This window comes from Lagenorhynchus albirostris, chromosome 5 (assembly GCF_949774975.1).
Source record: "Lagenorhynchus albirostris chromosome 5, mLagAlb1.1, whole genome shotgun sequence".
In the NCBI taxonomy this organism is placed as follows: domain Eukaryota; kingdom Metazoa; phylum Chordata; class Mammalia; order Artiodactyla; family Delphinidae; genus Lagenorhynchus; species Lagenorhynchus albirostris.
In genome coordinates, this window is record NC_083099.1 from 12,952,460 (window position 1) to 12,968,814 (window position 16,355).

At 37.5% G+C, this 16,355-nt stretch overlaps 2 protein-coding genes across 2 annotated transcripts in view; one reads left to right on the plus strand and one right to left on the minus strand.

The window, feature by feature from the left end:
* Window positions 1-16,355, minus strand: part of MME (membrane metalloendopeptidase) — a 268,601-nt gene that overhangs the window by 215,177 nt on the left and 37,069 nt on the right. The window lies entirely within an intron of this gene.
* LOC132520365 (small ribosomal subunit protein uS12m-like) lies at window positions 10,183-10,605 on the plus strand. Its single transcript, XM_060149120.1, has one exon. The coding sequence runs from the start codon at window positions 10,189-10,191 to the stop codon at window positions 10,603-10,605; it is 417 nt and encodes a 138-aa protein (XP_060005103.1). The 5' UTR covers window positions 10,183-10,188.

Here is a 16,355-nt window from a genome sequence, read left to right on the forward strand (position 1 = left end):
ATATGTCAAGTCATGTGGAAGGCCGCATGTATGCGAGAAGTGTGTACATATAAACAAATCTAAGTCTGATAATATAATATGGCTTTTAATGTCTCATCAGAACAGTAAAGAAGCATTGAATAAGAATACATTAAAAAACATAAATATATATTTACTTTTTATCTAAAAAGCATAACCCTATTTTCTGTAAGTTCTAAGAAACTCCACATAATTTCAAGGTTTTTAGAATGGCGTATCCTTTCCTGTACATGTTACTTAGATGAACAAGGTAATTGGTGAGGTTAGAGAAGGGAAGAGCAGAGGACTGGAACTTTTATTGTTTGCCAGCAGGGAGATAGTTCAGAGGGACTTTTGTTAGGAACTTGGGCAAAGTAAGGGTGTCTCTAGTTTACAGGATTCTCATGTTTGATATTTTAACTGTGTTTCCTGTACTAATTTCTGTATCTGCTCAAGGGTGACTCCGAAGTCATCTGGTTGGTACTTTGGTTTCAGAGACTCTCCCTCAAATGTAGCCTAGAACTTCTGAATTAAAAAAAAAAATCTGGCTAGAAGATCTGACAAAAGCCTCTTTCCTACTTTATGACTTGATTTATATAGTGCATTGGAATTAAGTCACATTTATTTATAACCTGCTGAGCATTGTTAATTAGAAGAACTAAAGTTATATGAAATTGGAACTATTTTGAAAATTCCAGGATGTATGCAAGCATATCTTTTTCAATCATCTTCTCAACACTTTGAAAAGTCCTGTTCAGGCTTTAGATTATATTGTTGCTGGTTTTCTCCCCACCTAATAAAATAAGAAAATCCTCTCTTTCTTTCTTGTAGATCCTCTTCCCCCTTAGTGTTTGATAATACTAGATGGAAACCAATAAACTAAACTGTAAAAGGCAAAAGTTTATCCACTTCCCCTACTGTTGAAACTTTATTGAAAATACTGACATCCTTTGGTTTGAGATGGGAAATTATTGCAAGAGACACAAATTATAATACCTATTCAGTTTTAATTTTAAAATACTTTAATTTGGAAGCAAAGAACAAGTTTTCTGCTAGCAATTCTATTAACTTCAACTATCCTATCTATCTCAAGTGGTGTTTTTCAGATACACAGTAGGTTGGGCATATTACATGGCTGATTCTTAGTCCTGATTCTGATATTTGCTTTAATGCTGTATGATCCTAGGTAACCTCTCTGAGCCTCAGTTTTCTCATTTGTAAAACAGGAATAATAATATACATCCAGTTTCCCTGCATAATACACATGCAGTTGAGAGGGTCACTTTAGTGGAGGCACATGAAAGCACTTTGATAGCTGAAGACATTGCAGATCCACTGATGAACCAGCAGGAGGCTTGGTCCAGCGACTGGCTGAAACATGGTGTCTTTACATCCTTGCCTCTTCAGCTCACAGGTTCTTGCAGAGTTTGAATTAGAAGCTGTTTTTGTCCATGTCCTCTCACCAGCTCGGGAGCCTCGTTCCAGCCTCCTGCTTGAGGAGCAAGTATTACCGTTGCCTTCTTGCATTGGTTTGAGTACAATATTTCTGTTGCCTTCTAGCATTGGTCTGTTTACTCGGCCTTGGCTAAACTTCTGACTACAATTGTCTTCTTCTGGCTTTGTCCCTGCTCTTTGTTTTGCATTTCTGTCCAGTAAAAATGCTGATCTTGTTTTTGAGGTGGGCTATGGTTTTTTGGCCTCTGTTACCAGTCTGTATGTATTTGTGGTAGAGAATATGCATCAAAGCCTGAAATTATGCAGCTAACTTGACTGGAAGGTTTCCTTGGTACAAGTGTTTTATAAACTGTCAAGTTCAATCAGATATAAGATGATGTGTTTAAGAAAGAAAACCTGAGTTTCATTTTTTTCTGAACTCCACCTGGCATCACTGAGAATATTTGACAATTCAATGATTAAGTCTCTTCCACAGCGACAAAGATCAGTAATGCTCAAAGTGTGGTCCTCGAACTGGGCTTGTCTGCAAAATGTTACTGGTCTGGGGTAAGATAAGTTCAGAATGTGAGAGTCAGCATTGGGAAACGTTTAGAGCAATTTGAAAGAGTAATTTTACATTTGTTATATCTAACAATGTAAAGAATGAGCTTATATTTTTGTTCTTTTAATCTCATTTTTCTTATACTTTACAAAATATCTATTTATGATGGATTAGAAATTAAAATAACTAGGCTCTTTACCACAGATAGTTCGAGAAGTACTGTTTGAAACTGTTACTGATGCTTATTATATTTCATCATATATAATATCCCATCAATTTAATTTGTGCTATTATTTTATATATCAGAAAAGAAGAAAGCAGTGCTGCCAGTTAAGATATATGCCTTGTCTATGTATCACTTAGATTTTTAATATTTACTGAAAGAGCTCTTTTTGACTTGTAATGTAATTTTTTAAAATCATAGATTTCTTTTCTTAAGTATAAAAAGGAAAATATTAATACACTAAATTAATGAAGGTATTTCTTAAACTTCTTCATGTTTTGAGTCCAATATTTCTGAATCACCTTTTACCTAGTGTTGTTGATGTCTGTGTTTTCCACACAATACTGTGGAATATTGTGGTTTTCCACATAGTATTGCCCAATACAGTATTGCCCAACACAAAGATTTTTTAAAAGATTTCTCCAATATAATTTGCAGGTTTTCCCCCACAAACTACCGACCTTACTAGAAGGTGTCTGTGGACAGTTGCATGTATTTCAGGAACAAACTATATTATAACATTTTTATACTTTTTTTATCCTTTCTTAGATCCTATAAAGAACTTGATGCATGAAAAAATGGAACTGTGACTATCCCTTCAAAGATGAATATCTGCTTCTTCAGTATCAAATATATACCCAAGTGCTCTGTTTCCATGCCTTCCTGCAGACACAATAACTTCTTTGTTTTAATGCTGAGGTACACAGTAATCTTTTAATAGACATTTATTATGGCAATTAAACTCAACACATATAGTATTAACCAGGCATTTAACTCAATGATGGGAATTTGAAAGCCAGGAAAGGACTGAACTATAGAATGTTTGGTCAAGGCCTGACTGTGATTGTGATTTACAATCTCAGATTGTAAAATGTATCCTAAAAGATGCTAAAACATGAAAAAAGTATCTTTAAATAGATGAAATATGGTAATATGGATTTAAAGACTTTTAAGAGGGAGCTATCATTTTACTGGAATAATTTAGAAACATGTGGGTTCATGATTAATATTTATTCCTAGGAGAAGCACTAAGGTTGTTTAATGCATCTAAATTATATTAATTGAATTTAAAGGAGTATCTGTATGGAGACTAGCCTTTGATTAATTCAACTAGCCTACTACAGAGTTTACTAAATATCTAAGTGATTTAATTTATTGAACTACTCCAAAGACAGAGTATATCTAGCACTCCATAACAAACACTCAGCACTTACTGTGTGTAAGGCATTACTCACAGCAACCTTTGACATTAGGTAACTAATAGTTTCCCCATTTGTAAGACTAGGCATCAGGGCACGGAGAGGTTAGTAAGTCTTGGGGCCAGCACTCAAACCTATACGTGTGGCTCAAGTGTCCAAAGTTTGAGCTGTTAACTTACGCTCTGCTGCTTTTCAAGTGAAAAAGCAGCTTCAAGTGAAGTTATTTTGGCTACATTTCTAGTTTTCAAAAGATCCTGGAGTTGATTAAAAAAATAATTCCCTAAAACTTTCCAGATCATGAAAGCATGTAATGGGGGAAAAAGACAACTCTGAATTTAAACAAACCAACCAGCTGAGCCAGTCAAGTTCTTGAGTATGAGTAGAACCAGCTGAAGAAAATGTGGTCCAATCAGACCCTTTATCAAGTCTTGGTAATAAATGCCCTTGGCAAACAAACACAATCAGAACAAAACTTTCCAGTACCACTTTCCCGTACCACTGAAAGGAAAAATGTTGACAGGGACTATGGAAATGTGATGACTAGTAATTATTCAGTTGAAGGGGAATATAAGCTGGGACTTACATAGAATTTGGATGCCAAACAAAACTATTACAATGAAATTCGAGGAGGCCAAATGTAAACCAAAACTGTCCAGGCTACAGCGTTTCCCCACTATTGTATATACAAAGGTGAAACTGAATTGCCAAGGAGGACAAAGCAAATAATGTCATCAGCTATTTCTCAGAGTGAAACCCTAATAAAAATGAAACTGAGTTTGTTAAAACTCAATTGTCTGAAGTAGATGCATTTCCTCTTGTTAGAGAATTTAAATAGATTCTTCCTTACTCAAAATACAGAGTGTAAAAATATCCACTGGCCAAATATGAATGCATCTTAGACTTCTCTGAAGACCTTTATTTAAGAAATACAATGCAAAAAATACTTAAACAACAGGGAATTTACATGTCATAAAAGGATGCAGTTGTATTTTATAGAGAATTTAGTTTCCCATGAGTTAAGTTGCTTTCCAAATCATTGTTTGACTAAGCGGTTGTGTTCTGAGAAACTTGAAAGTAAAGTGTAGGTAATGGTTAAGTAAAGATGAATAAAATAAATGAATAGAAAACCAGTATTGGAAATGATGACATAAATCAATACCAAAGTTTTTCTTTTACCAAACTGTTTAAACTAAGACACACCTTTTTCACTTATACCAGTACTGCTTTTTAAAAATCCTTGCATCATTTAGGAAGAAAAACACAACCATAATATATTAAAAGACAACCCATTCTGGCTGGAAGGTAAAATTACAACTTTAATTTGTATTTAAAAACATTTGATGATCAAAAGGTACAAACTTCCAGTTATAAATAAGTCCAGGGGATGTAATGTATAGCATGATGCCTATAGTTAACAATAATGTACTGTATGTTTGAAAGTGGCTGAGAGTAAATGTTAAACATTTTCATCACTAGAAAAAAATATTTGTTATCTATGTGTGGTGATGGATATAAAAATAAACTTATTGTGGTAATCATTTCACAGTATACACATATATCAAATCATTATGTTGTACGACTGAAGCTAATACAATGTTATATATCAATTATACCTCAAATAAAAATTTTTTTCCTAAAAATTGGAACTTCAAAGGACTAAAATTTTTTGAAATGTATATTTATATACATACTATGAAGTGTATTTAAATCTATGAAATTAAGACATTATGCTTTATTAGTTTTTATAACTTGGATTGGCCCAGGAGCCCTCACTTGGTCAATGTGGCAGAGTGTGGGAGTCTTCATACCAGAAGGATGAGTTCCACCCTGTGATGGTGAATTTTATGTGTTGGCTTGGCTGGGTCAAGGTGCCAGATATTTGGTCAAGCACTCTTCCAGATATTTCTATGAAGGTGTTTTTTGTTTTTATGTTTTATTTTTAATTGAAACATAGTTGATTTACAATATTATATTAGTTTCAGGAGCACAACATAGTGATTCAATATTTGTATAGATTATACTCCACTTAAAGTTAGTATAAAATAATTGGCTATATTCCCTGTGCCGTACATTACATCCTTGTACCTTATTTATTTTACATATTTATAGTAATTTGTACCTCTTAATTCCCTTCCCCTGTCTTCTTCCTACATCTACCCCACTCTCCACTGGTAACCACCCTAGTATGTTCTCTGTATCTGTGAGTTGGTTTCTGTTTTCATATATTCATTTGTTAATTTTTTAGATTCCACGTATAAGTGAAAACATATCATATGTCTTCTCTGTTTGACTTATTTCACTGAGCATAATACTCTCCAGGTCCAATAATATATATACCACATCTTCTTTATCCATTCATCTGTTGATGGACACTTAGGTTGCTTCCATATCTTGGCTATTGCAAATAATGCAGCTATGAACACTGGTGTGCATATATCTTTTCAAATAAGTGGTTTCATTTTCTTCAGATATATACCCAGGAGTGGAATTGCTGGATTGCATGACAGTTCTATTTTTAATTTTTTGAGGAACCTCCATACTGTTTTCCACAGTGGCTGCACCAATTTACATTCCCACCAATTGTGCACAAGGGTTCCCTTTCTCCACATCCCCACTGACACTTATCATTTGTTGTCTTTTTGACAATAGCCATTCTGCCAGGTGTGAGGTGATATCTTATTGTGGCTTTGACTTTCTTTTCCCTGATGGTTAGTGATGTTGAACATTTTTTCATGTGCCTATTGGCCATCTGGATCTTCTTTGGAGAAATGCCTATTCAGGTCTTCTGCCTAATTTTTTTTTTTTTTTTTTTTTTGCGGTATGCGGGCCCCTCACTGTTGTGGCCTCTCCTGTTGCGGAGCACAGGCTCCGGACGCGCAGGCTCAGCGGCCATGGCTCATGGGCCCAGCTGCTCCGCGGCATGTGGGATCTTCCCGGACCGGGGCACGAACCCGTGTCCCCTGCATCGGCAGGCAGGCTCTTAACCACTGAGCCACCAGGGAAACCCTGTTGAGGATTTTTGCATCTATGTTCATCAGGGATATTCGCCTGTAATTTTGTTTTTTTCTTTTTGATAGTGTCTTTGGTTTTGGTATCAGGGTAATGGTGGCCTCATAGAATGAATTTGAAAGTGTTTCCTCCTCTTCAATTTTTTGGAATGGTTTGAGAAGGATAGGTATTAACTTTCTTCATGTGTTTGGTAGAATTCCCCTGTGAAGCCATCCAGTCCTGGAACTTTGTTGGGAGTTTTTGGATTACTGATTCAATTTCAATACTAGTCATCAGTCTGTTCAGATTATATAGTTCTTCCTGATTCAGTCTTGGAAGACCACTTTTTTTTCTAGGAATTTATCTGTTTCTTCTAGGTTGTCCAATTTGTTGGCATATAAATGTTCAGAGTATTCTCTTATTATTGTTTGTATTTCTGTGATATCCATTGTTATTTCTCTTTTAAATTCTGATTTTACTGATTTGGAGCCTCTTTTTTTCTTGATGAGTTTGGATAAAGCCTTATCAATTTTATTCATCTTTTCAAGAAACCAGCTCTTGGTTTCATTGGTCTTTGTTTTGTTTTCTTTTGTTTTTTGGTTTTCTTGAGGGGGGGGTTGCTATTTTGTTTCCACTCTGATCTTTATTATTTTGCTGACTTTGGGCTTGGTTTGTTCTTCTTCTAGTTCCTTTAGATGGTAGATTCAATTGTTTATTTGAGAATGTTTCTGTTTCTTTATTAGGCCTGTATCTCTATAAACTTATCTCTTAGAACTGCTTTTGCTGTGTCCCATACATTTTGGAAAGTTGTGCTTTTATTTTAATGTGTATCAAGGTATTTTCTGATTTCTCCTTTGATTTCTTCATTGATCTATTGGTTTTTTTGTAGCATGTTCTTTAGTCTCCTTATATTTGTGTTTTATCCATTTTTCTTCCTGTAATTGACTTCTAGTTTCATACTGTTGTGATCTTAAAGATACTTGATACAATTTTTATCTTCTTAAATTTGTTGAGACTTGCTTTGTGGCCTACCATGTTATCTATCCTGGAGAATGTTCCATGTGCACTTGAAAATAATGTGTATTCTGCTATTTTTAGATGGAATGCCCTGTATATATCTATTAAATCAACTGGTCTTATGTGTCATTTAAAATTTCAGAGACTGAAACTACCCCACCTCACCCCTACCAAGCAAGAGGAGATTCTGCCAGCAGACTGCCTTTGGAATCAAGCTGCAACTCTTCCCTTGGTCTCTAGCCTGAATCCCTATCTTGGAGATTTTGAGTTTACCAAGCCTATACAATTGCTTGAGTTAAATCTGTTGTTTTTAATCTGGATCTGGTTAAACAGGTATGTCTAGTGTATGAAAGCTCATTGAGCTGGGCTCTATAAAGAGTCACTTCTCTATATGTTCATTAAACTTCATTAAAAAGTTAACAAAATTGGCTTCAAACCTGGGAAATATGTCCCTATACAAATTATAAAAGCAGAAGTGAAGCTAATTGTTATATAAACCAGTTGTAACTATAAAAGTGAGAACATTGGGAGCAACCACTTTATAATCACCAAAGACATAGGTTAGGACTTCAGGTTGCATAGAAATTTTGCATTATGTTCATAAGGGATATTAGTATGTAGCTTTCCTGAAGTGTCTTTTCAGATTTTGTTTTTAGGGTAGTGCTGAAACCATAAATAAGTTGGGAAGTATATTTTTCTTTTCAATTTTCTCAAAGACTTTGTTTAGGGTTGGTAACATTTCTTCCTTCAATGTTTGGGAGAATTCCTTTTATGGGAAGGTTTCTAACTATAAACTCAGTATTTTAATAGATATTGGGCTATTCCAGTTATCAACTCCTTGAGTGTTTATTATTTGAGTGTTTAACATTATTGGCATAACGTTCATAACATTCCTTTATTATCCTTTTTGTATCCTCTAATATCCTTTAAGTATGTGTAGGATATGTAGTGATGTTGCCTTTCTCATTTCTGATACTGGTCATTTATGTCTTTGTTTTTTCTGACCCGTCAGACTGATCAGATTTGCTAGAGATTTATCAGTTTTATTGATCTTCATAAAGAACCAGGTTTTGATTTCATTAATTTTCTCTATTATTCTTTCCGGATTTTACTGATTTTGGCTTTGATCATTTCCTTTCTTCTGCTTAATTTGAATTTTTTGTTTGTTTAGTTGCTTGTTTTTTTTGGTGGTGTGTGTGTGTGGTTTTTTTTTGGGGGGGCTGTGTTGGGTCTTTGTTGCTGGGCAAGGGCTTTCTCTAGTCGCGGCAAGCAGGGGCTACTCTTCGTTGCAGTGTGCGGGCTTCTCACTGCGGTGGCTTCTCTTGTTGTGGAGCACAGGCTCTAGGTGTGTGGGCTTCAGTAATTGTAGCACGCGGGCTTAGTAGTTATGGCTCACTGGCTCCAGAGCGCAGGCTCAGTAGTTGTGGCGCACGGGTTTAGCTGCTCCGTGGCATGTGGGATCTTCCTGGACCAGGGATCAAACCAGTGTCCCCTGCATTGGCAGGCAGATTCTTAACCACTGTGCCACCAGGGAAGTCCTTAATTTGAGTTTAACTTACTTTTCTTAATGTAGAAATTGAAGTTATTAATTTGTTCCCTTTTTTCTTTTCAAATATGGCCATTGCTGCTATAATTTCCCCCTAAGTATTGCTTTAGCTGTATCCCACATTTTCATTCAGTTTAAAGTATTTTCTGTTTTTTAAAACATTTCTTCTTTGACTTCTGGGCTATTCTGAAGTATTTTTTCAGGTATATTTCTATTATTGATTCTAATTTAACTCCATCATGGCTACACAACATATTTTGTATAACATGAATCCTTCCTAGTTTAATAAAACTTGTTTTTTTGCCCTGAATATGATTTATTTTTGGTAAATGCTTAATGTGCAGTTGAAAAAATGTGTATTTTGTTGTTTCTGGGTGGAATAGTCTCAATTTGGTTGATAGTGTTATTCAAGTGTTATTGATTTGCTATTCAAATCAATATATTGTTATTGATTTTCTGTCTACCTGTTCTATAAATTATTGAGTGGTGTGTTGAAAACTCCATCTATAATTGTGGGTTTGTTTATTTTTCTTCACAGACTTATCAGTTTTTCTTCATGTAATTTGCAGCTCTGTTATTAGGCATGAAACCATTTAGAATTCTATGTCCTTTGAATGAATTGAGTCCTTTATCATTTATTAAATGGACCTCTTTATCCTTGATAATATCCTTTGCTCTAAAATCTACACTAATATTTGTGATTAATGCTCACATAGTATATCTTTTCCCACCCTTTAGCTTTGGCCTATTTGTGTTTTTATATTTAAAGTAGGTTTCTTCTAAGCAGCATATATTTGGGTCTTGCTCTTTTTTAAAATCCAATTTTTTAATTGGAGTACTTTGATCATTAATAATTAATGTGATTATAGGTATAGTTGAGTGCAAATCTACCATCTTATTATTTGTTTTCTATTTTTCCATACGTTCTTTGTTCCCCTTTATTGCTTTTTCTGACTTCTTTTGGATTAAGTATTTTTTATTATTTCATTTTATCTCTTTTACTGGCTTAGTTATAATTCTTTGTTGTGTGTGAGCATGTATGTGTGTGTGTGTGTCTGTGTGTGTAGGGTTGCTTTAGGTTCAAAGTATACATGTTTAACTTATCACAATTTGCCTAAATGATATACCACTGCATGTATAATATAAGAACTTCACAACAGAGAGAGGCCGGATTCCACGTGTCTGTGGACCCGGCTAGGGTTGGGATGTTGCAGGCGGCGGGATGTCCTGGTCCGGCCTTCTCTGTGGCCTCAGCACATTCCTAAATCATGGCCTAGCCCTGGCCTCCTTGCCTTGGGCCACGCGTCCCACAGCCACCCTGAACCAGATGCACCGCCGGGGACCTCTGAAGTATCCGCCTGCGAAAGTGGGCCCCTCGGCTGGCCGGCAGCAGCTGAAGGGCGCGGTCCTGAGTATGTTCATCTGCAAGCCTAAGAAGCCCAACTCGGCCAACCGCAAATGCAGCCACGTGCAGCTCAGCACTGGTCGAGAGGCTGTCTGCTTCATTCCCGGAGAGGTCCACAGCCTACAGGAGCAACACGTCATGCTCGTGCAGGGCAGCTGCAGGCAGGACCTGCCAGGCGTCAAGTTCACCGATGTGCGCAGCAAGTACGACTGTGGCCACGTGCAGAAGAAGTGACCCCCTCCCCACCTCCCCCCGAATACGGCGGGTGGGTGTTCACGGCATAACAACCACCTTCCCCACGGGGCTCCTGCAGTGTCCTTGGGAAGCTACTCCAGCTCTAGAAGTAGCTGGCCCTGGTTCAAAGCCTGGCCACCTCTTCCATCAGGGCCACCATTAACCCATAGTGGCCCTGGGTGTGAATCAGAAAAAAGGCGCCCCTCTCCCAACACCCTTGATTTCCATGCTGATGCCAGGGACCTCTTCTGCTGTACTGCCATCAACTGGGAAGGGGTTGCAATATACACAGAGACACCGCCCCACCCCCACCCGACCCAGAACCCCCTTGTGTGGTATTCGCCCTCTGTGTGGTCTTGGCCACTGACATCCCTTCTGACCCCAGTTTCCTCCTGCAGAAAAAAACAGCTCCACTCGCAGTATCCCCTTTATTGGATTTGGTGAAGATTAAACTAGATGCTTTATGTGCATAACAACAACAACAAAAATAAACTTCACAGTAGTATACTTCCATATCTCCCTTACCTGGCCTTTGTGACACTGTTATCATATATTTCACTTCTACATATGTTACAGACCATGTACTGCTATTATTTTTTCTTTAAACAGTCTGTTAGCTTTTAAACACATTTAAATAATAATAAAGTCTTTCCACTTATGTAATTACTATTTCTGTTGCTTCTCATTCCTTTGCATGGATCCATACTTTCATCTGGTGTCATTTTCCTTCTGCTTAAAAGACTTTAATATTTCTCAGAGCAAAAAGTTTACTAGCGATGAACTCTTCCAGCTTTTGTATTTCAGAAAAGTCTTAATTTTACCTTTGTTTTGAAAGGTATTTTTCCTGGGTGAAGAATTCTAAGTTGACAGGTTTTTAAAAAACTTAAAACTCTGCTCTAGGGCTTCTCTGGTGGCGCAGCGGTTGAGGGTCTGCCTGCCGATGCAGGGGACACGGGCTCGTGCCCCGGCCCGGGAAGATCCCACATGCCGCAGAGCGGCTGGGCCCGTGAGCCATGGCCGCTGAGCCTGCGCGTCCGGAGCCTGTGCTCCGCAACGGGAGAGTCCACAACAGTGAGAGGCCCGCGTACCACAAAAAACAAACAAACAAACAAACAAACAAAACCCCTCTGCTCTATAGTCTATGGTGTCTTCTTAGTTCTTACCACACCAAATCTAATTTCCTGTGCTTACAATTTAAGGCTTATCCTATAAATGGACTGATTTTCCCTCTACTCCTTAAAAGTAATCCTCAAACCAGGCATGCTATTCTCCTTCCTAGTCCTATATTTATTCTTCTTCCTTTCTCTGTAACTTTACCTCCATTTTTGTCTCCTTCATCCTTCAAGTTCTCTCAAAAGTTTAAAGCCTTGCCTTCTCTAAGAGGCCTTTCCTTCCAAGTTATTTACATTTTTCTTCATCACCATCTGCTTTTACAGCTCTTGGACTATCAGAATTTTCATCATTAATTATATACAGCATTTTTTGCGTTTTTCCTGATCTTATCTTGCCTGTTTGATGAAAGCTCTTTAAGAAAACTGAGTAATTTATACTGTTTATGCCCTCTACACCATCCTCTTTCTGTACCTCCTGCCCCAATCAGTTTTGTAGCTGCTTTTAAAAGATTTGATTAACAAGGGACTTGATAATTCACTGAACTAGGTAGGTATTATCTTTGGGAATCTGAAAGTAATTTATTAACAGGGTCAGAAGTCATACCAGAAAGGCCAATTTCGCCAACTCTAACCACAGCAAAAGATTTGCATTCCAAATACAAACATCAAGCTTTAGGAAAAATATACTGCTATTCAAAAACTGGTATCGTTTTGGTTTTCATGATTTTCATAATGGTCAAGGTGATCAAGTGACTAGACTCATTTTCCAGCAGGGATTGTGGCACTCATTTGGCCCAAACATTTTTTACATGAAGATGAGGACAGATTAATAGTTGTTCTTATACAACATGGGTTATGTTAGACTCCCTTAGTTAGGATTCCTACCAAGTTAGTTTCACGGAGAGGAAGATCTAGAGACCTGAATTACTGACACTTTTATTCTCAACTTCCAGGTTTCAAAATAGTATTTCTTTCTAGCCATGACTGCTCCACATTAACTTTATGTGCACTCATGCCCAGGCTTGTCAGATACTAAATGTATATGTCTCCAATTGAATAAATAAGAATGTACTTATAATAAATTGACCATTTAGTGTTTTCTGGGCTTCATTTTAGTTTCTTAGCTGTAATGCCCATGAACTCAACACTATTACTGCCCTTGGATTTTAGAGAACATTTATAAATCTATCTTTGCATCTATCTATCTAAATATCTATCATCTATCTAAATATCAATCTATCATCTATTTACCTCTCTCCCTATCTATAAATATCTGTATATAAATCAGTGAGTCATTCATTCATACATTTTTTATTTTTTTGAGTTAACTAAATCACATTAATATTTCTTACCCAACCCCCAAATTTGATATCACATAACTCAAATCCTTTTTCTCTTACACCTCAGTTTATAAATTCAATTTAACCCAATATTTCCAATCATTTTCAATTTTATTCAATTTTCAATAAATGTCCCAAATGTTTTCTGTGCCACTCTGTTGGAAAGATCCTTAACTACTTTTAGCTTCCTGAGATGTCACCAGAGTAAACGCACCTGAGACCATATTCATGTTTGTTTTTGGGGGGAAGATAGGGCTGGAGTAGCTATAATGCTTTGCCAGAAAACCTGCGTTAAGGCAGGTGCAAGAGGACTAATGTGTCAAGAACAATGACGAGTACAGAGATATTATGCTACCTGCAAATTAAAAAATTAGTCTGTCACAGTTTCATGGATGCTAGTAGAACACTCAAGACTCCTGGGTCTAAGACAAAAGATTTTATTATTCGTAGCAGTATCAGTAGCCAAAGAATCAAAATTATTTTGTGCCAGTTCTTTGAGCCCCAATTTCCACAAGATAACATGAAAAGGTGACATCGGCATACATAGTGGGCTGCACCTGAGAAAACTTGAGCTTAGAGAAAGCTTCTATAATGGTTAATAAGCATGTCTGTTTTTTACTCTGCTGGCAAACACTATCCCTATCTTCCAAGACTGCTGTACAAACATCCTTGAAATGATAGTCCAGAACCAAGTCAATATTTGCTCAGAGGATGTGCAGAATCACAAGAGACCTATGGAGTGTTATCTTCAGTACAAGGGAATATTGGTTTGGGATTCGTCCTTTGAAATAAAGTCTTTCAGAATAAACAGGCAGCTCAATGAGACAGAAATAATTTCTGCCTTATATAAGGATATAATTAATTTTACCACCTGAACTAAAAATTTTATTTGTTATTGTTTCTGCAATGCAATTCTGACACTGACTACCCAGAATGAGTGCAGACTTCACAGATTAAGCAAACAGTCCTCCACAAGACTCCCCTCACTTCAGACACCAGCCACAAGCTCCAGAGTTCTCAGGTCACCTACATCTCTGACCAGCTACAAACTCACGGGTTCCCGCTACCCCTTCAGGTTCAACAACTTAATAGAATGACTCACAGAACTCAGGGAAGCATTACACTTACAGTTACAGTTCTATTATAAAGGATACAAATGAGGACCAGCCAAAGAGGGACAGGCATAGGATGAAGTCTGGGAGAATCCTAAACATGAAGCTTCTGTGTCTTTAGAATGTGCCACTCTCTTGGCACATCAGTGTATGATAACCAACCAAAGGAGCTCACTCAGGCTTCAGAGTTTTTACTGGGCTTTCATTATATAGCAATGGTTGATCAAATCATTGGCCACTCCTCCCCTTCTCAGAGGTTCGACACTGAGTTGACATCATGTGGTTCAGAGTCTCAATTCTCTAAAATATAGTTGGTATTTCTGGAATGACCAGCTCCCATCCTGAAGTTAACTTGGGGTCTTCTATGAGTTGTCTCATTAGCATAACTCAGGTGTGGCTGACGGGTTCACCAACAAAGGCATTTCTATCACTCGGGAAATTCCAAAGATTTAGAGGCTCATTCCCAGGAATCAGACACCAAGATCAAATAAATACTTCATTATATAACAGTTTCCTTCTTATTCTCCCAGATATATGCAGCAATAATTTTGTAAAGTGGGAAAAAGAAGGAGAAGGAGAAGATGAAGGAGAAGAAGAGGAAGAGGAAGAGGAGGAAGAGGAAGAGGAAGAAGGAGGAGGGGGAGGGGAAGAAAGAAATATAGAGTGCAACTATCGAACAATAATTTACCTGGTAAAGAGCACATGACTTTTCATTTATTGTTCTATATGTCAATGATGTCTTCTATATTCAAATTTTCTTTCTGCTATCTTTTCAGATTGGTCCTACTTTTCTAATCAAGGCTATTCCTAGGCATTTTGTATTTTTATTGTTATTGTGAATTACCTTACCATTTGATTTTTCCTGTTATTATTGGTGCATTGGGTTCCTATTAACTGAGTATATCTGTATCAAGAGATTAATTATTATTTTTTAAATTAATTAATTTATTTTTGGCTGCATTGGGTCTTCATTGCTGCGCATGGGCTTTCTCTAGTTGCAGCGAGTGGGGGCTACTCTTCATTGCAGTGCGCTGGCTTCTCATTGCACTGGTGTCTCTTGTTGCGGAGCATGGGCTTTAGGCGCGCGGGCTTCAGTAGTTGTGACTCGTGGGCTCTAGAGCAGAGGCTTAGTAGTTGTGGCGCACGGGCTTAGTTGCTCTGCGGCTTATGAGATCTTCCCAGACCAGGGCTCGAACCCGTGTCCCCTGCATTGGCAGGCGGATTCTTAACCACTGTGCCACCAGGGAAGCCCCCAAGAGATTATTTTTAACAATTTTTAAGGAATTCTTTTTTCTGTTTCCCATCCTTATGCATAGTCAGAATTTCAGGAACAGCACTAAATAATACTGGGTGAGAGTGAGACTTTTTATTTTCTTTGTGATTTTTAGGGCATTCCACCAAAATTTTGTTATTTCATTGTTGGGCTTTGCTTTTATCCATTTTACATCTTAAGCCTCTGTGTGACATTTCAGGTAATGACTTATGTTCTAGGGTTTGGGTTTCTCAACAGAGCATTATTGGCATTTTGGGTAGATTATTGTTTATTGTGCTGGATTGTTTCACATACAGCAGGACATTTGACATCCCCATTTCCCAAACAAAATAACAGTAGTGACCCTCTGAAAATGGTGGTGACAATCCCGAAGGTTTTCACATACCCCCGTCCGCCCCCCAAAGGGGCAGTACCACCCCTTTTGAAAATACCTATTTTAGAAAATGTAAAAAAGCCAATCCATATCTAGACCTGGGAACAAATTTGCCTACAGTAGCATAACTGCATGGTGTGGAGGCCTAATGAATCTGGAAGGAACAGAAAATATTCTGAGGTTTATAATACCACTAACAGGATACTGACATCCAGATTTTCAAAGTTTTGAAAATTGAAAAGACAATGAACCTTCAGGGAAGTACCTTTTTCTAGACACATTATCCCGCACTAGCCAGCAGTCAGCCACTTTGTGTCTAGAGTGCAGTTTTTTCTCCTGCCTCTATCCTCTCTTCTCAGCTTTGTTTTAATACCCACTTTGGGAGGAAGGTCTGTGGCCCCAGTACATTGAAGGTACAAGTTGGGTGGTCCATGGTTTCACAGGCAAAAAGAAGTTTGAGGAATAGAGTTTCCAACAGCTCCAAGCTACATGCAAATCACTGTACTTTTATTATCCCTGAGCTGAGGACTGTTAGAGGTG

Bases quoted from the DNA above. Each gene is read 5' to 3' on its own strand.
- LOC132520365 (XM_060149120.1), top strand. From the start codon at position 10,189: ATGTCCTGGTCCGGCCTTCTCTGTGGCCTCAGCACATTCCTAAATCAT.